Source organism: Propithecus coquereli, unplaced genomic scaffold (genome assembly GCF_000956105.1).
Source record: "Propithecus coquereli isolate 6110/MARCELLA unplaced genomic scaffold, Pcoq_1.0 Scaffold748, whole genome shotgun sequence".
NCBI classification, from domain to species: Eukaryota; Metazoa; Chordata; class Mammalia; order Primates; family Indriidae; genus Propithecus; species Propithecus coquereli.
In genome coordinates this window covers 463,781-487,521 of record NW_012153596.1, presented here as the reverse complement: position 1 = coordinate 487,521, position 23,741 = coordinate 463,781, and the positions used below count along the sequence as shown (strand labels likewise).

General features: G+C 53.6%; 1 protein-coding gene across 2 annotated transcripts; it reads right to left on the bottom strand.

Moving 5' to 3' along the window:
* Positions 1-5,640: 5,640 nt before the first annotated feature.
* Positions 5,641-23,431, bottom strand: ABCD1 (ATP-binding cassette, sub-family D (ALD), member 1). Of its 2 annotated transcripts, XM_012661989.1 has the most exons (11): positions 22,130-23,431; positions 19,203-19,383; positions 13,802-13,944; positions 13,549-13,717; positions 12,753-12,847; positions 10,681-10,826; positions 10,151-10,296; positions 7,320-7,404; positions 6,955-7,080; positions 6,599-6,819; positions 5,641-6,060 (listed from the first exon to the last, which is right to left on the bottom strand). In XM_012661989.1, the coding sequence occupies exons 1-11, from the start codon at positions 23,027-23,029 to the stop codon at positions 6,041-6,043; spliced, it is 2,232 nt and encodes a 743-aa protein (XP_012517443.1). In that variant the 5' UTR covers positions 23,030-23,431; the 3' UTR covers positions 5,641-6,040. The 2 variants fall into 2 exon arrangements, with proteins under 2 accessions (XP_012517443.1, XP_012517442.1); XM_012661988.1 differs by having other exon boundaries at positions 5,641-6,819.
* Positions 23,432-23,741: the final 310 nt, after the last annotated feature.

The following is a 23,741-nucleotide window of genomic DNA, read 5'->3' as shown; positions in this document are numbered from 1 at the left end:
TGTTGGATGAAATATTCTGTATATGTCCATAAAGTCCATTTGGTCTATAGTGTTGTTCAAATCCTGTAGCATTGTTTTTCAACTTTGTATAAATGGAATCACACTGGGCATATTTTTCTGTAACTTGCTGTTTTCACTCCACATTACCTTGCTGACGGGCATCCAAGTTGATGTACACAGCTGTAGTTTATTCATTTTTATTGTTGTATAGTGTTTCATTTTATGACTCTAACATATATCATTTGTCTAGTCTCCTGTTAATGGACATTTGGGATGCTCTGGCTTTGCCTATTAAAAACATTTAAACATAGGCCGGGCGTGGTGGCTCATGCCTGTAATCCTAGCACTCTGGGAGGCCGAGGCGGGCGGATTGTTTGAGCTCAGGAGTTCGAAACCAGCCTGAGCAAGAGCGAGACCCTGTCTCTACTAAAAATAGAAAGAAATTAATTGGACAACTAAAAATATATAGAAAAAATTAGCCGGGCATGGTGGTGCATGCCTGTAGTCCCAGCTGCTCGGGAGGCTGAGACAGAAGGATTGCTTGAGCCCAGGAGTTTGAGGTTGCTGTGAGCTAGGATGCCACGGCACTCCAGCCCGGGCAAAAAAGAGTGAGACTCTGTCTCAAAAAAAAAAAAAAAAAACCAAAAAAACAAACAAACAAAAAAACATTTAAACATGATTTTGTATGTGTAATCTGGAGTCTAGGAGTGAAACTGTTAGGTCATAAATATGCAAGTCTTCAATTCTACTAGACAATGCCATTGTTTTCCAAGTGCTTGTCTCGGTTTCCCTCCCCCAGCAGTATGAGTTCCTGCTGCTCCATATCACTGCCAACACTTGGTATCATCAGACTTTTTAATTTCTCCAATGAGTGGATGTAAAAGGACATTTCACTGTGACTTTAATTTGCATTTCCACAGACCTTCTGTTCTACCTCTGGTCTTCTGCACAAGGCAGGGCAGAGATGTGGGCATCTAGCAGCTTCTCATACAGACTTTCAATCAATCCTCTGGTTCTGCACCCGCCCCCTACCCTGACATTGTTTTCTGAGCTATCTGGTGCCTCCAATTCTTGTGCAAACCCACCTCTGCTGCTGGCTGCCTCCCACCACATTTTCCCCTATGCGTTAAAAAATTTATTCTGGGTGGCATAATTGGTAGAAGTTTTACTAGTATATAATTGAGCAAAACAACACAATTTTGATAAATAATTATTATGTATGAAACCACAATTCTGTCGGACATATATCTCTTCCTGAAATGCAGAAGTGGAGATGTTAGCTTGGTTAAAGGAGGCCATATTTCAAATGGCTTCTTTTCCTGATGCCTGGGAGCCTTTTACCCTGTCAGGCTGCGTACCATGGTGCAATGCCTTTGTCTTGTCAATTGGGGTCAGGTTTGTGGGAAAGGGCACTGAGCACCTTTAGGTCAGAGCACAAGTGCAAGGAAAGGGCAGGACATTGGCTCCTTGGGACCATCCATGCCGAGCACCTCCCAGAGAATCTTCACATACTTCTGAGGAGACATGTATCCCAGTGTAAAGACTACTCTTCTAGACAATGAAGTTAGAACACTGGCAAGAAATATGCAGAATCACATAGCACGTTCTCCCTTCCTTCTGGCTGTAGACTTAGACCATTCCAAACAGATGACGGATGATCCATTGCATTACTGAGATGGTCAGCATATGACATTCCACAAACATCCTAAATAATGTCATTCTTTTATTCAACTAATAGTCATCGTGCACCTCCCGTGTCAGGCACTGCTCTATTAGGCACTGAGGATCCAGGGTCGAACAAGAGGAGCTTTGGGAACTGAGTCAGTAGGACATGGGATGGTGGGATGGTGAAGGACGGGAGAGACAGAGGGTCTAAGATGTCCCCCACGGTTCTGCTTGGTGCACTTGAAAGGAAGTCAGAAAAGAAGCCAGGTTGGAGAGAGATGGTGACGAGTTTGGTGTCTGGTCTGCGGGGGCATTGCAGGTAGAGGCAATTGGCTCCATGGGCCTGGGGTTTAATCAGAAGATACAACCAATCATAGTTCATGAACTTCTTTCAAAATTGGAATGCAAATAACACTCACCGAGCATATACTTTACACCATGTATTGTGCAATTCTCAGGGGTTTTAAAGATGAAGAGACGTGCTCTTTTGTCTTCTGAAGCTCTCAGGCTAGTGGTGGCAGACATGTAAGAGAAGGGGAAGAGGTAAATCCCCGGAGAGCAGGTTTGGGTTTGGCTCTTATGCTGGCCTTGGTCTGGATCAACTGAACCTAATGGAATCAGGGAGCTGCTAAGCAGGAGAGTGTCTGCCATTCGATGCTCTAATTTCACAGATAGACATTGAGGCAGTTTCTCCCAGCGTTGACATTCAGGCACTGCTGATACCCTGAGGAACTTCTTTTCGCAGGCACTGCTCATTCTTCAGCTCAGAATGCCACTGGAGCCACAGAGAAACACTGAAGGACCTTCTGGAGACCTGACACCCCAAGATGAAAGGCCACCTCTCACCAGCTGCATAGAGAGCTTTGTGGGGACCATCAATGCAGGAAGAACCTGGACTGTTTTCTGGAAAAATATTCTATTTTATTTTTTCAAACTCCCCCCTCCCCGAAAAATATTCTAGAGTCACCTTAAATATTCTCCATATCTGGCAATGGGGACTTAATAAGAGAATATTCCTCATTGAAGTGTAGACCATGTTTTTCCTAAGAGGAAACACGGGACCTTCACCTTGAACAAATCCATCTTCCAAGGCGGGAGGTGGTGAGCTCTTCCATCATTTGCTCTGATCTCCTAAATCAATGATCACCCCTCCACTGTTTTACAGCTTTTGAAATTTCCCTGCTAGGTGGTCCTCTAGTTTCCTGTTATGAACTTGAACTCTGCAATCCCTCTGCTCTCTTTTTAGTGGTGTTTGGAGGAGGCAAAGGCCAAGCGTGTGTCCCAGCTCCCGTGGTGCCTTTGTTCTTCCTGGTATCCTTTGTATTTTCTCTCCTTCCATTCTTGCTACAGCTGTGTCTGTTTTACCACTTTCAAAGAAACAACTTTTGGCGTTGTTGGTCTTTCTGTATCTGTGTCATTAATTTCTGCTGTCTTTGTGATTTCCTTCTTTCTACTTTCTTCGGGTTTACTCTTTTGTGGTTAGACAAACTTCCTGAGTTGGCCCTGGTCTAGCTGGTTTTAAGGCTATCCATTTCGTTTGTAGTGTTTTCGTTGCCGTTCAGTTCTAAGTGTTTTTAGATTTTCATTATAATTCTTCTTGGACCAATGAATTATTTGGAAGTGTTTTTTAATTTAAATTTCCGTACATATGGGAGGCCTTAATTTTAGTTTTGTTACCAATCTGTGATTTTATTTTATTGCATGGAAAACATGCTCCATGTGATGCAAATTCTTTCACTATTTGTTGAGACTTGTTTTGTGGCCCAGGACATGGTGAGTTTAGTAAATGTTCAAGGTGAACTTGAAAAAAATGTGTAGTCTCTAGTTTTTGGATGTCCATTAAATCAAGCTTGTTCAATTTTACTATATTTTTACTAATTTTTTCTGCTTGAACTATCAATTCCAGTGGGAGGTGGTATAATTTATTGTGGAGAATTTGCTAATTTATTAATTGCTCCTTTTCCTGCTACTTTTTCGGTTTTTATTCATTTGAGGCTCTAACATCAGGCAGGTGCACACAAGTTCAGAATGGTTAACACTTCTGAGTGAATGATTTATCATGATGCAGCAGCCTCTCGTATCCCTAATGATGTCTTTGCCCTGATGCCTACTCTGTCCAATATTACCTTCTCTCCACTAGCTTCCTTTCGTCCGTCCATCTGTACCTAATAGGGCCTGGTGGCAGACCACAAAACCATTCTAGTTATGCAAGTTGCAAAGAAAAAATAAATAAAGGGGACTCGTTATCAGGTGTGGATGACTCACACAATCTTGGGAAGAGATGGAGGAACAACTCCCTGGCCTCCGAATCTGCCACCTCTCCTGGATCAGGAACAAATCCTAACCTTAAAATGTGGATAAAATGCAGTCTACACCCCAACCTCCAAATGAGAGACCGAGAGCCTCCCCCCGGCTGTCTATACTGAAACGTCAACTGCCATCTGCCTCTGCGGCCCACACCTCACTGAGGAGCTCCAGCTCCAAGCCCACTGCCTGCACACCTTCTAGGGGGGCCCCTTCTCCCCAGGCCTGCCCCTTGCCCGGCGCTGCCTCTCTCTGCCAAGGGCGCCGTTGTCCACCAGCCCTCCAAGGCAAAAGCCAGGGGCCACCTTGCCTCTCCCCTCTGCTGCCCCCACGCCTGTCGAGTTCTTCTAACTGCTTGAGTCCCTCTCGGACTTCAGGCCTTGGCTTGTCCTGTCTGGGCTGCCGCAAGGGCCTTGCTCCCTTCTCTCTCTCTCTCATGTATCAATCACGTATCCACCTAATATCTCTCATTTATCTAGCCACAGCCAGTCATTATCAATCTGTCCGTCTATCTGCTAGCACCCATTTCCTATCATCTACATACCATATGTCTATCAATATCACCCACCACTCCATTCTCTTCTATCATCTGTCCATCCATCTATCCATCACCTATCATCTACCTATTTTTTGAGGTGAAATTCACATAACATAAAATTAATCCCTCTAAAGTGCACAATTTAGTGGCATTTAGTCCATGCACAATGTTGTGTAGCTATCACTTCTAATTCCCCTTCTAATTTGTCCCAAAAGGAAACCCTATCCCCATCAAGCAGTCCCTCCCCCTCCCTCTCCCTCAGCCCCTGGCACCCACTGATCTGCTTCCTGTCTCTATGGATTTGCCTGTTCCAGACATTTCACAGAAACGGGATCACACACTATGTGGCATTCTGGGTCTGGCATCTCTTCCTGAGCATGAAGTCTCAAGCTCCTGCACCCTGTAGTCTTCATTCCTTGTTATGGTCGCGTGCTACTCCATCATGGGACAGGCCACTTTTTGTTTGTCCATTCGTGCCCATGGGCACTTGGGCTGCTCCCACTCTTTGGCTGCTATGAGCCTCCATGCGTGAAGGTTTGAACTGCTGTTCTCTGGGCTTCGATGCTGGTGGGAGCGCCAGGACTGCCACGTCACTGCGGCTCCCGTTCCCAGCACCCACCTGCACACGCAGCCACGCAGCCTACTCTGGGCAGAACCTGATGTTGTGGCCTCCAGCCCAGCCCCTCCCTGCCCCTGTACTTGGCATTTTGCTCCTGCATTGCCCCTGGGCCTTTGCACGAGAAGGTCCCTCTTCCTAGAAGGTCTAGATGCAGTCTTCTTCCTCTGTGCTCCCCACACCCCTACTTGGTGGCTCCTCAGCTTTCCCCAGTCCCTTTCTCAAAGCTCCTCAGGCAGAGACCGGGCAGTGGTCCCTTCCCCCAGCATCAGACTCAGAGTCCTATTCAGGCTCAGCCAGTATTTTTGTGCAATGTTGTCACTGGTTCCGCCTTCCCGCCACCACGTGAACCCTAAGAACATGTAGCTCCCAAGGCCATGTCTTTGGGTAGGGTAGGAGGCGGCAGCTGGTGGTTAGGTCCACTCCTTTCCCAAACTCACCCTCTTTCCCACAGGCAATCTACTCCCCCAGACACTGAGACAGGCAGGTGGGGTTGAGTTTTCCACAGGAGGTTTTACTGAGGGTCTGAGGGCCCAGAAAAGGCACACGGCGGCAGTGGGGTCTCCCTCCTGAGTGAGGACTGGCTCTGCAGAGACAGCTACCCGGCTGACCCCTCTTTGGCACTGAGCTGGGAACGTGGTGCCCTTGCTCCTGGCCGGCAAGCAGAGGCCTGTGCCTCCCAGTGGTGGCTGGCAGTGTAGGCTGGTGGGCGACAGCTGCCCAGGGACTGGGTTTGGCACCAGTGGCAGCCAGGGCCCACGGACTTAGAGGCTGGGCTGCCTCCCCTGCTGGCAGGTACTCACATTGGCAGCCGAGGTGGCTACAAACAGGAATCCAATAAATTAGGCTGCAGAAAGGGAGAGGGCTAGGGCTGCGTTCTCATCACCGCTCGGTAGGCGACACCATGCAGTGCTTTCTCATGAGGGCTCTTCTGAAACTACTGGTGGGGAGAAGAGGATGCAGACAAGGGGCTCCGTCTCACTGGGTGGCCCATCTGGCCGCTGTTACGGCAGGAAGGGTGTCCCGTGGGATGGGAGTCTCAGCTGGCCACCCTGAGGGGATGGGCTATATGGTCTTCAAGGGACTGAAGAGGAGGGTAAAATGGGGACTTGAGTCTTATGAGGGAGGTGGTTTGGCACAGACTCTGGCTGGCAGTGGTGAGCAGCAGCCTGGGGGAGTCCCTGCTCTCCGCTCAGTTGCACTGGTGTGTGGTCAGTGTGGGGGCCATCCTGAGCCCCAAGCTCCTTCCCCACAAAAAGTAAAGGACTCGCTGCCCCGAACAGGGCACAGTTACTGTGGAACAGCCCCCAGGGTTCGGGCAGGTGTGGGGCGGGAGGCAGAAGGCCCGGGAGGAGGGCAGGCCATGCAGGGGCGGTCAGGGTGGGTGTTTCCTTCATATGTTCCGAGAGCTTGGGAGGGGTGAGGGCCTTGGGGCAAGGGGCCCTGTCAGGTGGAGGCACCCTGGAGGCCGCTACCTGGGCCTTCACAGCTAGGTGCTGGTGGCTGCCCCGGGGCCACAGCCTCGCCCAGGATCTGGCAGAGCTCCTGGAGGCGCTGCTGCATCTTGGGAATGCCTGCCAGCTGCTGTTCCAGCCGCTGCTTCTCCTCAGTCAGGCTCAGGCGGGTGGCCGAGTCCAGCTTCTCGAATTTCCAGCCGCCCTCCCCGTCGAACTGTAGCAAGTGTGTGTGGTACTTCCTGGCCAGGAGAGGGAGAGGGACAGGGAGGCAGGCAAGGGTGCTTAGCAGGAGCCACCTGCTGGGCTGCCAGACCACTCTCCTCCTGGGGATGGCATGGTCCCCTGGACTCCGGGCCAGAAAAGAGGGCACCTACCACAGGGAGGGCCGGTGGGTGATGGAAAGCAGGGCAATGCCAGCATCCTTGGCTGCCTGGAAGATCTTGCCTTCCACGTCGATGCTCACGGCGCTGGTACATTCATCCAAGAGGGCATATTTGGGCCTTGGGGGTTGGGGGCCAAGTGGGAGAGTCTATGGATCCTCCAGTGCCCGACACCGCAGGCCTCCTAAGGGCAGCTGCTTTTCTCCTCTGGGGGACCCCAGAGAGCCCACCTGCCCAAGCAGGCTCCCCGGCTCCCACACCCAGCCTCCTGGGAGTGCCTGCTGGCTCCAGAGGGCTCCCTGGGCCCAAGGGAGCTGGACTACCCTGGGTCCCCTGGAAAGCCACCTCTGAGGGCTCACCTGTGGTAGAACATGCGGGCCATGCCAATTCTCTGCTTCTCGCCCCCCGAGAGGACGTCCTTCCAGTCACGCACAGCCTCCCAACCTGGGCAGGGGGCAAGGGGCTCTGCTCAATTCCACAGGGGCTGGGGCTGCAGGGGCCAGTCCTGGAGGTGGGGCAGGGAGGGCCTAAGCTTGCTCAGCAGAGCTGGGGAAACAAGTCAGAGGCGTGACGAGCACATCTGACTCCACAAGAGCCTGCTCAGCTGCATGCTTACACTCTGTGTCCTTGTCTGTCTGTGACACTTTTTTTTTTTTAAGAGACAGGGTCTCACTCTGTCACCCAGGCTAGAGTGCCGTGATGTCATCACAGCTCACTGCAACATCCAACTCCTGGGCTCAAGTGATCCTCCCGCCTCAGCCTCCTGAGTGGCTGAGACTACAGGTGTGAGGCACCATACCCGGCTAATTTTTAAATGTTTTGTAAAGACAGGGTCCCGCTATGTTGCCCAGGCTGATCTCAAACTCCTGGGCTTAAGAGATCTTCCTGCCTCAGCCTCCCAAAGTGCTGAGATTACAGGCCTGAGTCATTGCACCCAGCCTGTGATGCTTTAATAACTGAAAAAGAGTTGGATATTCTGAAATTAAAAAAAAAAAAGAAAAAGAGTTAGGACTGGAATTTTGTTTCCCCCAAAAAGACATGTTGGAGTTCTAACCCCAGTACCTTAGGATATGACCTTATTTGGAAATAGGGTCTTTACAGAGATAATCAAGGTAAGATGAGGTCACTAGGGTAGACCCTAATCCAATATGACTGTGTCCCTATAAAAAGGGGAAATTAGGACACAGGGACACACAGAGGGAAGACAACGTGAAGAGACACAGGGGGAAGACGGCCATCTACAAGCCCAGGAAAGAGGTCTGGGAACACAGCCTTCCCTCATAGCCCTCAGAAGGAACCAACCCTGTGACACCGTGATAGCCTCCCGAGCCAGGAGATGATCTGTGTCTGCTGCTCAAGTTCCCCATCTGTGGGATTTTGTCATGGCAGCCACAGGAAACTCCTACGGCACCTGACAGGGTGTTAGTGAAGAGCCAGCCCACACTCCCTCGGTGGGAGCAGACAGCCTTGCAGAGAGCCCAGCGACAGCCACAGCGGTCTCCCAGAACAGAGGCTCCTCCCCGTATGGGCTGGGTCCTCCCACCACCTGGTGCCAGCACCTGGGTGAGGACAGCGTGGCAGGGATGGCTCCTCCTCTCCTATCGTCGGTTCTGCTTTCTCACATGACTAGAGGCCTTGGCAGGGCACACGGCTGCTCAGAATAAAAGATCACACTTCCTAGCTTGCCTTATGCTGAGGTGTGATATGTGACTAAATTCTGGCCAATGGGATGTAAGTGTTTAAGTGTTACACGTGTGGCAACTTCTGGAACTTTCCTTGAAAGACAGAAGGCACTTCTTTGCCCCTTCCTCCTTACTTCGTCCATCCTACAGCTTAGATGTGGATGTGATGGCTGCAGCAGCCATCTTGCATCATCAGGTGACTCTGGGAATGGAGGCCACATGCAGCAGAGTCTTCGCAGAGCAGGGCCGGCCCACCAACCAACTGTGGCCTGAGTCTCCTGGGACTTTCACAGCACAGTAGGATTAGCTCACGAATGATTTAAGCCACTACTGGGGGGAGGCACAGTTCTGTTCCTCACAGCTGAATTCAATCCTAACACGTGGTGGTGGTCGGCCACAGGCCCTGGGCATTCAGGGGTGCCAGAGAGTACAGGAGGAGGGTATACTCCCAGGCCAAGGGCAGCAGGAGCAAAAGAGGCTGGGCCAGGGGCTGTTCCACTGAACTCACCACCTCTGTCCCTCCCTTTCAGCACGGGCAGGTGACAACTCATGATGGGCCCTTCCAGGAGTTACTTCCTTCAGTGCTGCCCCAAGGGAGGAATTGGACCTAGCCCCTCTCTCGTGCAGGTAAAGGGAGTCTCAGAGAGGTGATGTCTCTGCCTATGGTCATCTTGTGCCTAGTCGTGGGGGCTAGAAGCAGAACCCTGATGCTCAGATTTCACTAAGAAAATTGGACACACCTTCCATTCTGGCCCGCAGCTGGAGCAGCTGGATCAGCCTCCCCTCCTCCCTCCCTCCAGGCACAACGGACACTGCAGTCAAGCAATGGGGAGGGACGCAACACCTTTCCTTGCCACCAGCCAGTGTCTCCCTCTGGTGAGCACTCGCTCAGTGTCCCCTCTGTCTATCCCCTGCTCCCCTAGGCCTGCAAACTCCGGGCCACCCCCACACACCTGCACTTACCTCCTGCCTGGCTGCCCCTGCCACCACCTCATGCTTGTCCTCCACATTAGAGCTGGGTCATCTTGCTCAAAGGCAAAACTGACCTGTCACTTCCCTGCCTAAAGCCTTCCAGGGCTGCTTCTTTCTGATCCCTCTCAAGGAAAGCCCAGGCTCCCACCTGGTCCAGAGGGTCCTCCATGAGCCAGCCCCTCCCTGCCACCAAGCCCAGCTGGCCCTACTGTACCTTGGCTCCCAGACAGCGTGACTGCTTAGCATTCCACAGGTCTTAGCTCAGATCTCTCTTCTCTGGGAGAGGGTGTCCCAGGCCCCCCAACAAGATAAGTGGCCCTGCTAGATGTCCCCTTCCCTACTGCACTCATGCCACCTGGGGCCACCTATTTACTGCCAGTCCTCCCTGGTAGGCAGGTCTCAGAGGCACCAAGCACTTTGGACTCCTGGATGTTGAGATAATCATCATCCCCTGGGGGCCAAGGGGGAAAGGCCAGGGGAAGCAGCAGGTTCCCCATCAGAGTCTTGGGACAAAGGGCACTTGCCCCACCTCTTACCTCCTTCCCGCTGTAGGATGTGGTGCAGGTGCACGATGTCCAGGATGGCTTCCAGGTGCTGCTCCGAATAGCCCTTCCTTCGCATGTCCTCCACTGAGTCTGGGTAGATCACCTGGTTGCGCAGGGAGCCCACGGTCATGTAGGGCCTGTGAGAAAGCTGCGTGTCCACACACCACACCCACGTGCACCCTGTATACCAGCACATGCCCACATACTCACGCTGACACATGCGCACACAAACATGCACACAGGGTGCATGCCCACATGCCAAATGCATCTGCAGACATGCGTGCACACACACCCCCCACACAAATCTGAAATCGACGGGAGCGATTGGGGTGGCGCTGCAGGGAGCAGGTGCCATAGCCCCTCTGGATCTCCTAAGGTGCTGCTTCTCCACCGTTTCGTGGGCTCTGTTGGAGGCCACCTCCGATTGCACAGGTAGGAAGAGGTAGGGAAGAGACAGGGTACAGGGCTCTATTCCCCCCTACCCCCCGGCAGGTCCCTCTGGTGGCCCCAGGCTTTCTCACCTCTGAGGGATGTAGAACATGCGCTGGGGTGGGGGCTTGTAGAGCACACCCCCATACGTGGGCCAGAGCCCGCCGAGGATGCGGAACAGAGAGCTCTTGCCGCAGCCGTTGGGGCCTGTGATGAGCAGGTGCATGCCCTCTTCCACCTGCGGGGGCAGCAGCCCATAGCACCCGGACGGTGTGGGCCCCCCTGCACCCTGCACCCTCCTTCCCAGCCTCAGGAAGCTCCCAACACCTGACGCTGGCGGGTTGGCCCATCTTGTCCTCTTGGTAAGGGGACTGCAGTGCTTGGGGGATGCGGTCCAGTGTCCAGAGCCCTAAGTCAATGGGTGGCTCGGGACACAGGGAAATGGCCAAGACCCGGCCCTGTCCTCAAAGGCCCTAACATGCCCAGAGAACACAGGGCCAGCACAAGAGAAAGGGCCTATTCTGCCACACCTGAATGAATAGGTGTGTTCCAAGACAGTGTCCCTTTCCATCCCATTTGCCTCCCACTTCACTGGGAATCCAAGCTCAGGGTCGAGTCTCGACCCTCTTTAGGGAATGCTCTGAGAGGCGCTTTCTTTACAGTTTTAGACTTAGAGTACAAGCCCCACTGCCAGTCGCCCTGCCCCCACAGCCCCGTCTGCCTCCAGAGATGCCACTGTGGCCCTGAGCCCAGCATCAAGGACCTCATGCCCCCCCAATTTGCCAATCATATTATCCCCACCAGAGTTAGTTAGGGAAATGCCTACTGCAGGAACAACGCCAGCCGGCTGGGGCAGACAGCATGTAGGGAGGAGGGGGCAGGGGAGAGCACAGGCCATGGAATCAGAGATTGCCCAGGTCACCACCATTGTCACCCTTAGCCTCTCTTAGCCTTTGTGAGATCTACAGTAACGACACTGTGCACAGGGCTCTTGGGAGGATCCAAGGTCGTGGCCTTTGGCCTACATCAGGCAATGTTACAGGTAGAATTGTGTCCTCCCAAATACATATGTTGGAACCCTAATCCCCAGTACCTTAGAGTGTGACCTTATTTGGAAATAGGGTTGTTGCAGATATAACGAGTTAAATTAACACAAGGTCATACTGGAGTACGGTGGGCCCCTGATCCAACATGACTAGTGTCCTTATAAAAAGGGCACATTTGGACACAGACACACCCAGAGGGAGAACGCCACGGGAAGACAGAGGCAGAAGTCGGGTGATGCAGCAGAAGCCAAGGGACTCCAAAGGTTGCCAGCAACCCCCATGCCCTGGGAGAGAGGCCTGGAACGCACTCTCCCGCACGGTTCTCAGGAGGAACCCACCCTGCCGGCACCTCCATCTCAGGCTTCTGGCCTCCCAAACTGGGAGAGTCCGTTTCTGGTGTTAAAGCCACTGGGTGAGGGCAGCCTCCGGGTACTAACACAGCCACATGATGACCACCTCCCAAGGGTGGTGCCCAGTGCCCTGCTCATGAGGGTCTCGGTGCCTTTGCCTGCTTGCATTTCCCCGGGGCAGCCTGGGAACCTCCACCTCACATCTGCCAGCTACTGGCTGCTCCCCGTCACCCCTCAAATGAGTACAAGGACACACCACTGCATTATGCCGCTTGGGGTAAGGACACAGGCTGGGCCTCCAGAGTCCTGCCTACCCCCTCCTCTCACCTCTTCGATGCTTTCTCCCCTGCTGACCCAGCCCCTCAGCCCCTTGTTCCCCACACCCGCTGCAAAGGTCCAGGTCAGTGGAGTGGCTAGAGTTGAACCAGAGCCTCTAAGTCTTGGCTTTCTCAGGATCATGGAGAGCTGGCAACAGACGATAGGACCAGGAACACTTGGGTGACCCTTGACCAATCCTGGTAATCCCTAGTCTCCTTTATTAGCCTTGACTCTATTGCCCCAGAACAAATAGAGACACGTTGGTCTCTGATCTTGACCTTGGCCCACCTGCCACGTAGATCTAGAGACAATGGCCACTGCCAGCACAGGCAGGCAAGAAGCCAAGGACTGAGGCTTGCGGCCACGAACTGCCAGGTACCCTAGCCCTGTCTGCTCAGCCCAGCCCGGTCAGCGCTTCCAGGTCAGGGGCCCTTCCCCCATTAGACCTACCCTGATGTTGAGGCTGGCCACCACCACCTCTCCCGTGGGCGTGATGATGGGGATGTTCTCACAGATAATCCCTTGCTCCACGTCCACCACCTGGCCTGCAGAGAGAATGTGAGGAGGGAGGAGAGGGACCAGCAGCACTCCCTCTGCCTTCTGGCGGATTCTGTGTGCCCCCAGGTGCAGGCTTACCTGCCCCTAATAATGTGCCAGTGGATGCCCAATAGGCATCCTGTGGTCCAGGGCCCCTTGAGAACACAGCCAGGTCTTCCAACAAGCCGAACCCCTCTCCCCGTGTCTAGTACTGCACCTCTGGCTGCCAACCTCTGGTCCCTGGAACCCGAGGCATCAAGTCTCTACTCCTGCTCTGCAACCCTCCCCTTCCAGCACACTCCTCTGTGGCAGTTCACACACTGCATGCGGACTTGACCTTTCTCTGCTGCCCTGTGCCAGTGAGCGATCCCCTGTACTCAGGGACCACATCCTACTTTTTTTCAAGGAATAATCCAGGCCAGGGCCCTCAGGAGGGCAACTCAGCAGGTTGGCCAGCAGCGCCTTCCCTGGGAAGGAAGGCTGTTGGACCTGCACCTCTCCCCAGAAACCTTCCCCAGTGGCCCAATTCACCCTGGCAAAAGTCCTCGGAGATCCTGCTAGGCGGCCCTCCCCTCCCGGTTGGACTGGGACAGGCCAGGGGTGCAGTGGTCCCAGAGCACTGGGGTGGGCATGAAGGGGAGGGGCTGGGGTAGCAAGTCAGGCACCTGCAGCAGAAAGGCAGGGACGAGAAGAGATGGGATAACCTTACCTAGTATCTTCAGGGGCCCTTCCACGTGGACACCAGACTGTACCATGGCCCCAGACCCTGCCTGAGCATCCTCCAGCTCCCCAGGCCTCTTAAAATGACAGTGCTGGACATCCTCAAATACCTGGAACATCTCGTGAACTCGGGCTGTGTAGCCAGCCAGCTCTGTCACCTGTGGGGAGGGCGACCTGGCTCAGCCCCTGCCAGCCATGAAGAGAGGGGCATGGCAAGCGTGGGGTTGGGCCAGGGAGGGTACCTCCTTGTATGATGACATGATGCGCTCAATGGCATCTGCGGCCGCTGTGAGGAGGTTGCGGGCAATGGTGAAGGCTTCCGTGCGCTCGCTCACCAGCTCCTCCCCCCTCTTCTCCAAGGCTGCCTTCTTCATGGCCTCTGGGTCTGTGGGGGAGGGGCAGAGAGAGGGGAAAGTCAAAAATGAGCCACTAGAGGGGAAGATGAGGCTCTTCAGCAAATGGTACGGGGACAGCCGGATACGTGTATATACGTCCATGTGCCCGAGAGCGAGCCCACCTCACGCCACACACGAGAGCTAACTCGTGGTGGGTCACAGGCTGCCGTGTAAGAGCTAAACTAGAAAACTCTGAGAAGAAAACAGGGGTAAAGCTTCATGACCTTGGATATGGCAATGGTTCCTTAACTATGACACCAAAAGCATGAGCAACAAAAGAAAACCAGGTCAATTGAACTTCATCAAAATAAAACACTTCTGTGCAACAAAGGGTACCATCAAGAAAGTGAAAAGACAACACACAGAGTGGGAGAAAGTGTTTGTAAACCATGTATCTGATAAGGGTGCAGTATCCAGACTATTACAAAGAACTTTTACAACTTAAAGATAAAGAGATAACCCAAACAATGGGCAAAGGATCTGAATAGATACTTCTACAGCGAAGATAGACAAATGGCCAGTAAGCCCCTGAGAAGATGCTCGACATCATTAGTCATTACAGAAATGCAAATCAAAACCACCAGGAGATCCCACTTCATACCCAGTCAGGTGGCTAGAATTTAAAGGAGACAATGATGTGTCAGGGAGGATGAGAAGCTGGAAGCCACCTACGCTGCCAGCAGGAAGGTAGCTGCTGTGGAATACAGTCTGGCAGGAACCTTTTGAGGAGTCACCATATCACCCAGAAATTCCACTACTAGCTACATACCCAGGAGAAACAAAAATATCTGTCCACATGGAGACTTGTACATGAACGTTCACAGCAGCATTATTCACAACGGTAAAAAGACAGAAACAACCCAAGACGTCCATCAGTAGATGAATGGATAAAGAAATTATGGTACAGACATACGATGGAATATTATTCAGCCATAAAAAGGAATAAAGTACTGATTCATCTTACAACATGCATGAGCCTTGAAACCATTATGCTATGAGAAAGACGCCAGTCACAAAGGCCACATATTGTGTGATTCTATTTCTATAAAATGTCCCGAACAGGCAAATCCATAGATACAGCACATCAGTGGTTGCCAGGGACTGAGGGAGGGGGAATGGGGAGTGATTGCTAATGGGTCTGGGGCAGGGGTGGGGAACCTGTGGCCCTGGGGCCACATGTGGCCTTCTAGATCCCTGAGTGAGGCCTTTTGACTAAATCCAAATTTTACAGACTCTGTGGTTTCTTTATGGGGTGATAAAAATGTTCAAGACTTAGAGAGCGGTGATGGTTACACAACTCTGTGAATATTTAAAAACCAACAAACTATACATTTTAAAAGACTGGATTGGGCTGGGCACAATGGCTCACACCTGTAATCCTAGCACTCTGGGAGGCCAAGGCGGGAGGATCGCTTGAGCTCAGGAGTTTGACAGCAGCCTGAGCAAGAGCGAGACCCCATCTTCAATAAAAGTAGAAAAATTAGCTGCGAGCCTATAGTCCCAGCTACTCAGAAGGCTGAGGCAGGAGGATCGCTTGAGCCCAGGAGTTTGAGGTGGTAGTGAGCTACAGTGACACCACTGTACTCTACCTAGGGTTACAGAGTGAGACCCTGTCTCAAAAAAAAAAAAAATGCTGAATGGTATGGTATGTTAATTACATCTCAATAACACTGATGTCAAAACTGAGGCAGTAGGCATCTGGCTTTGTTCCTTGGCATAAACATCAATAGACTGCCCCCACCCTCTGTCCTGCACCATTGATGTCAGCCCCTCCTGGGACACACTTGTACTTCGTCACCTATGCCCAGACCTGTCTGCCTTTGAAATGCGAATGTCCCACTTTCTGACTATCCCTGCTATGCCCATTTCTCCCTCATCTCTACACCATGGTCTCTGATCTCCGTGCTCATGGCCAGCCTCTGTTTGGCCTCTGTTTTTCCCCACGAGCTGCTCCTGTCTTAACTTGCTTCCCTGGACCCCCTGGCAGCATCCTCCACCTTCCTTTGTCAATGGCCTTGACTCCTTTGACCCTTGCAGCCCCCACAGGAGCAGGGTTTTTACACAAGGGATCTTCTGGAAATGGCAGTGGGGAACAAGGAGAGACCAACACTGAGGGTCCTGGGGTGTGGCTGAAGTGGCAGGAAGGAAGGTTTTGGGAAGAGCCTGAGGACTCCATCCAGGGGCATCTGTGATGCTGAGGTGGGGCCTTAGGGATCACTGGTGAGGACGGGGCAAAGAGGAAAAGGAACACTGAGTCAGCTCAGAGCAGCGTGGGTGGAAAGGGGACAAGATGGATGGCCAGAGCACTTTGCATTGCCTTCTGGGGCCTGGCCCAGGAAACCAGGGAAGTGAACTTGGCAGGGGGTGGGGGTGTTAATCCTGAGTCTAAGGTCCTGGGCCTTTCTTTCCACCATGCCCTCAAGGACACAGCCCCAACAGACAGTAGGGACTCAAGCCCTCCTCCCCAGATGTTCTTAAAGCTGGACAGTCACTGTGGACAAGGGGAAGGGAACTGAGGGTCTTTGTGCCCAGGGCCTCCTGGTACAGAGCCTTGGGCAGCTAATACCAGGGTCCAGCAAGGCTTCTGGGCTGGAGTGAGCCATGGGCCCTGCTCCTCTTCTGGGCCCTCCCGCCTTACAGGCCAGCAGAGCAAAGCTTATCTAAATCTTCCCCACTTGGTAAGTGCCTGCCTCTTCCCGCTGGCCCCCAGAGCTCTTGGCTTCCCTGAAGCACCTGGAGCCCTCACTAGCCACCGGGTGCTAGGGACACTGCAGGGACAAAACAGACCAAAATCCCTGCCCTCATCGAGCTTGCAGTCTAAGGTAGGGAGAGGAGTGCCATAGACAAAGTATTCAGTTCTTGGAAGAGCATAAGGCGGGAAGGGGATGAGAAAGGTGGGCGGTGGGCAGCCCAGGTCTCCCCTATGGGGGGAGGCTGCCAGTAAAGCTCTGACAGAGGGAGGGACTGAGCCAAAGGGGCAGAGTGTGCAGCATGTGCAAAGGCCCTGAGGCAAAAGCATGTTTTGAAGGAATAACAAAGAGGCTGGGAAGATGGAAGTGGAGCAGGCAAGGGCCATGGGAGTGCTTCACTCCTTTCAAAGGCCCCCAGGCAGGGTCAGGAGCTCATGCTTCTTTGAATCTCCCCAGGTGGAAACACAATAGCGAGAGAATCAGAGAGATTTCTGTTTCGGAAACTGTGTGTGTATATATACATATAATCAAAAACCCTCTTGCCAGCAAATTGGATAAACTATAATACCGTTTAAAGCAGAGCTGTGATTGAAGGAGAACAGAGGAAATTCCCAGGAGCAAACAGAGAAGCAAGCAGCCAGGTAAGCCTCTGAAATCCCCAGAGACGGACAGGCAGAAGACTGGGAAGCTTTATTTGCTTAGCCTGCGTTCTAGGTGCACTGAACAAAAGGTCTCCTCTAGGAATTTGCAATTATATGTCAACAATTAAATACTACCTCCAAATTCAGAAACCAGTCCCCTCCTGCACAAGCTGAGAAGTTAACATGAAAATGGCCTCCAAGTGGTTAATTACCCTGGACTGCTGGCCAAAATAGAAGGAAATACGGAACTACACCCTCCTTTGAGGGCACACCGATTCCCACAGAAGTCCCATGGCAACACCCACTAGGAAATGAGTGAAGACCACAGACAGAAGATAAAGGTGGATTAGATCTCCAAGAACTTAAGATAACCAATCATTGATTGGATAGAGACTATGGAATATATATGATTTATATGATATACAGCATAAAAAGAATAGTTGAAAAGATGAGCAAATAAGAGACAAAAGCAGTTTGAAATTTCTATTTGAAAAAGAAAACTTTTTTGAGAAATAGAATCAAATAGAACTTACAGAAATGTCACTGAAATGTGAAAAAATTCAAGTTAGACACGGCCAGAGAGAAAACTGGTGAATTGGTGAATTGGTGAACAGGAAGGGGGTCTCAGGATTCTCCCAGGATTCAGCAGACAGTGCTAGATGGGAAATAGTACAGAGAGGGGAAGAGATCCAGCGAAGAGAGTGAGAAGTCCAGTATATGGCTAGCAGGAATTCCAGAGGAAGAGAATGAAAGAATGAGAGCCACACAACATTGGAAAAGATCATAGCTGAGAGTCTTCCAGCATGATTGAAAAACCTGCATATTCAAAAGACATACAAGTCTCAAGGATAAACAGAAACTCACACCTCGACACATCATAGTAAAACTACAGAATGCCAAAGAGAAAATTATAAAAGTACCCAAAGGAAAAAACGCAGGTTACTAAGGGAGGACAATTAGACTGCTAACAGATTTTTCAACAGTTGTAGAAGAAAGGAGAAGACAATGAAACATTGCCAAAGGACTGAGAGAAAATAACTGTCCGCCTAGAGTCCCACACCCAGCTAAACTTTATCTTGGGAATAAGGGTGAAATAAAGACATTTTCAGACAACAAAATAATCAAGAATTTCCCATGACAAAACCCTTGCTGAAAGAACTTTCAAAAGATGTCTATCTGGAGGAAGGTAACTGAACACAGAGAAAGGACTGAGATGTAAGAAGGAAATGGTGAGCGAAGAAACCAGTAAACTCGCCAGAGAGCTGCAGCACGCTCCGGCTGGATAGAGCAGGAGCAAAAAAGAAAAGCAAGGTCAAACCCAGCTCTGTGTCAGGCTACTGCAACACAGCTGACGGGCGTCGGTTCTGGCAGCTCAAGTGTCCTAAGGACCAGGAGGAGGGGGAGCTACTGATTAACCTAATACTGTGTCAAGTATGCATGTTCACCTTTTAAAGGGTAACCACTGACAGACTGAAAAGAGACTGAATACTTGCAAACCAGTACAGGAACAAAATGAGAATAAAGAAAACCTGATCATCGCTAATATAATAGGTAGAACAGGCTTCCTACTGCCCCCAAAAAGCCCTAGGGTGGAGGTCTCTACCTTTTGCAACGTGCAAAAGCTGTTTTAGGGGTGGGGAAACCAAGGCCAGAGAGGAAGGGGCTCACCCAGGTACGCCCCACATCCTTCCCCCTCCAAGCGGCAGTTGGACTGAGGACACGGACAGGTGGGCGAGGGTACATGCACCTGGTGAAGTGACAAGTGGTGTTTCTGAGTGGTGTGCAGGTGAAAAGCAATAAGGAGCTAAAAGGAGAGCCCAACCTCTGGTGACCTCAAGGCTGCCTGTAGGCCTCAGTGTCCCCAGAGGTACATGACAGGGCTCTTGCCTCTGCCCTCCCTGGAGCGCTGGCTCTCACCTGACTCTGAGTAGCCGGTGGCAGTGATGATGGGGACAGCCACCATGAGCAGGCCTGAGGCGCTCCACACATACTTCATGAGGAATTGCTCCAGCATGACGTACCACAGGCGTTCCAGAAGGATGAGGTTGATCTGTGAGGCCAGGTCCTGGTAGGAGTGCTGCAGCAGGGCCAGCTCCACCTGCCAGGGATGACAGAGACAGAGAGGCCTCGTGACAACTCCCATGAGGGCAATGGTGGGAGTCCCCAGTGCTGCTTACACGTTAGGCCATTTGACAGCATGACAAGGTGAAGAGCTGGGGGTTATGACTGGGCAGGGCCAAGTCTCAAACTCAGGGTTGGTGGGGGGTAAGGCACTGCCTGCTGTCACAGTGCAGCTCTCATCCCCTCTGTGCCTTGAAAACAGGCCCAGGGCAGTCACTTTTCACTCCCCTGCTGAGCCCATTTCTTTGGGATCCCCCCAGCATCCTCCTCCTGGCCCTGCTGTCCAGGTACGACCTCCCCTTCCCCGAGAGAAGACCAGCAGCTCTAACATCTGACCATGAACTAAGCAAAGAGCAGTACAGGAGAGCAAAGGCCAGTGCTCTTGGTTCTGAAAAACCCGGTTTAATAGTCTTAGGCCCCACCTCCCCATCCTTTCCCAGAGTTCCTTGGGGTGAGAAACTTGCACTGCATTTTCCCACCCAAACCAGGAGCCTGGCTTTTGCTCCCTTAGCAGTGGGTAGGCCTCTCCTGCTCTCCTGTCCGCATTCCCTCACTGGTCACCACCTGCTATGTCTGGATGGAGACAGGAGGGGAAAGGACCTGTGTAGGGAAGAGTGTGGCAGCAGCAGTCAGATGGGCAGGGGAGGGTGGCGTTGTCAGGATGTGCTCAGGTCAAGGCCACCAAGGCTCAGTCCAGGGGCATGGGACCCAGCCCTGCCTCCCCACACCCATCTGGTGACAGTTACCCAAACTGGCACCGTTTGCTGAGTGTTTTCACATCTGTCTCTATTTGATTCTCACCATGTCCCACTGCATGTGTATCCACATGTCCACTTTACAGTGGAACATTGAAGCCCAGACAGGCAAAATGATCTGCCCAAGTCCATTCACACAGCCTGGTGGTAGAATTTGGACCACACTGGCAGAGCTGTTAGGAGAACCACATTCTTGTAAATGACGCTTTGACTTACCGAGAAAGGTTTACTTTGTTCTCAACCACTTAAGAGGTTCTATGTATGTGTGTGTGTGTGTGTGTGCATATGTGTGTTTAAATAACCCTCCCTGTTGAAATCCCAGCAAGAACAGAATACTCTGTCACTTCTGCCCTAACCTGTTGATCTGAGCCTAGGCTGGTGTCCACGGGGACATCAGCCAGTGGGAGGACTGGAGTGGGCCACATGCTTGCACAGCAAGGGCAATTGACCCACCCATGGGGTCCTGTCACCCCACATAGCTTTTCAGCCAAGGCCTATGCAGATAAGCTGTGGATGCACATGGGGCCCTCTATCCCTGGCAAGCAAACCCTCTTGGCCAATGTGCTACTTCCTGGAGCCAGCCTGGGGGAAGTCCTTCAAAGAACGAGCAATCTCTCTTCTGCCCCCCACCTCCCAGGTCTGCGTGCACAACTCAGCTTTCCTCAGGCCAAATCTCCCATTCTTGAAGTGAGCACACCTCTGAGTGTCCTGGCAAAGCAGACTCGTGCCGAGAGCTGGCAGCAGCTCCAGCCAAGGCTGACAGTATAGTTGCCGGTGATGTGCCAAGCGCCTTACCCAAAGGCGTGGCTGCCTGCCAAGGCCTTACAGCAGGAGGAGAGGAGAGCAGGAGAGGGGTTTCAACTGAAGGCCGTGTGCCTTTTCTCCTAATCTGTAGTCTGGCCCACACCTGGGATGCCCCTCTCTGCAGAGTTCAGGGACAAGCCTTTTTTAAAAATTAGGGACAAGTCTGCTTCTCTGCCCAGGGCACAGCCAACAGAGATTTGGTCCTGGGGCAAGAAGCCACCTGACCCAGGGAGCACACAACAGCCTTCAGGAGGTGGATGCCATTGTGCCCCTCCCCCCTCAAGCACTCGGGAAGTGAAACCAAGTCGCAGAGAGCTGGGCCAGAGGCAGCTGCAACCCCAGGCACAAGGAAGGGGAGGGGCTGAGGAGAGATAAAGGGAGCATTGGCCTGGAGTAACCTTTCCTGGTGGCTGCCTGCCCCCCCACCCCAGCATTGGCCCCTGCCCACCAGGGAGCTAAGCGCCTGGGATCCAGGCGGAAGGGCGGCCACGCAAGGGGCAGGAAGTGTGTCCTGCCGCGGTGGCAGCCTGGGCCCAGCATCCCTAGCCTGAGGGTGCAGGAAGGCAGCTGAGCCAGTTGGTAGGCAGGCAGGCCTGTGGGCTCCGGAGGTCTTGACCCCGAGTACGGCCACTGCCGCCGCGGCCAGGCCAGCTCGTTAACCTCCGCTAAGGGCTGAGTCATGCCCATAATGCCTGCCTGCCTGGCCGGCCAGCTCTGCTGGACGCTGGCCTTCAAAGGGCCCAGGGGCCCAGGAGGGGCCAGACAGCACGGCGAGTCCCATGGTCCCAGCTCCCAAAAGGCATAGTCTCCTCCCGGCTGGCTGCAGGAGTGGGGCAAACCAGAGCTCTAGCGTCTCAAACCGCTAGGATCCACAGCTCTAAGTCCAGGACAACCTCCTTGAGGAGGAGAGGAAGCAGAAGTGGCCTGGAGTGAGCAGGCAGCCGGCACAGGACAGTCCCCACCCAGCCTTTCTGCTTCTCCATTTCTGTGCCGAAGTCCATGGCTACCCAATGCCCTGCTCACCCCAGAACCACCCTCCATGGCTCCACATGCTTGGCATCAGCCCTGGCCAGCCCTGGGCTTTCCCCACCACTCATGGCCGCCTGCTCCTGGGCCTCCCAGCCACGCACTTCGCTCCATGCCCAGCGCCCCAACCTGTCCCACCTCGTGGCCCCCATAGAAAGCGATCTCCTCCGAGTTGGACACCACACGAGAGTGCATGTAGCGCAGCTCCCCCTTCCGCCGTGCCTCCTCTGCCACCAGCTCCCCAAACTTGGGTGAGAAGGCCCGTAGCACGTTGGCTGTGAGGAATACCACGAGGCCAGCAATAGCCGAGGGCCAGGCTGTGCCGGCCCCGTGTGATCGGGCGGCTCGAAGCAGGGTGTAGGAGGTCACAGCCACGTCTAGGAGTGGCTTGGTCAGGTTGGAGTACAGGTGGGCCACAGAGGCAGCAAAGGCCACCACATCCTCTGTCAGAGACTGGTCAGGGTTGCGAAGCCGGCCATCCATGTTGCTGACTCGGTAGTAGGTCTGCTGGGAGAAGTAGAGGCTGTAGGCATGGGCCACCAGACGGCTGCGGAAAGACAGGGCCAGCTGGCCCTCCAGGTAGCGGATGGCACTGTTGATGAAAGTGGCAGGGAGAGCGATGAGGAGCCACTGCAGCAGCTGCCAGCCGAAGGCCCGTGGGTCCTTGCGCACGATGCAGCGGGCCAGCCTTCCGTCCAGGCGGGCCACATATACTGACAGGAAAGTCCTGCTCACCAGGGCGGCCGAGTGCAGTGCTAGCAGCCCCGTCTCCCTGCACAGCACCCGGGGGAACAGCAGCCGCAGGAGCCACAAGAGTCGCTGCAGGAATACCCGGTTCATGCCGGCCTTAGCCACTGTGGCCCCGGAGACCTCTTGCGTGGGATCCCTGGTTGGCACCTGAAGGCCCCTGGCCGGAGCCAGGCACTGCCGCACCAGGGGGTAGATTTTGTGGACCCCATAGGCGGTGAGAGCCAGGACCACCGCTGTGCGCTTCAGCGTGGTCACCCGTGAGGTCCGGGGGGTGGAAAGCACCGGCATGTCACCTCAGCTGACAAGCAGGAGGCTGGGACTGGTGCCTGAGGCAGCAGTCGAAGCAGGTGGCTGGAAGGGTTGTTGCTCTGACCCGGGGCTCGTCGTCTAGGCAACTGGAAACCTTGCAGTGGTCCCTGAGACTGTCGCTTTAGGCCCCCGAGGTGGTGCTGGGGTCCCTGGTGCGGTGGGCTCAGGGCTCTCCAGGGTCGCGGCTTCTTCAAGCAGCCCAAGCGGAGGAACTTGGCTATCCTTTCATGTCAGTTCCCTAGCCCCTGAGGTCAGAGTCTCAAGAGGTCTCCGGCAGAGAGGGCGTCTCTTCCTCTCCTCCTCCTCCTCTCCTGGTGGCGCCCCTCCCCGGGGCACCAGGCGCGTCGGTCCGCTCCACAGCCTGGCTGAAGGGACAGTGACTCCGCCACCGGCCCAGAATCCCCACCTTCCCACCCCTCCCCAGGGGCGAGTCGGGGGAAAGGGAGGAGGCGGAGGAGGAGCGAGAGGCGGAGTCCGGGCGTGGGGCACCCCACCCCGTTCTTGCCCGCGGCGGGGCCCCGCCCCCTCCCGGACCACAGAGAGGAAGGACGACCGCGCGGGCTAGAGAAGCGGCCCTCGCCTTTCTGCCAAGGCCCCACCCCGCCCCGCCCCGCTTCCAACTCCGCGCGCCCGGAGCGCTGGAGGCGCCGCCGCCGACCGCCAGGCGCCGCTTCCTTTCAAGCTCTCGGCG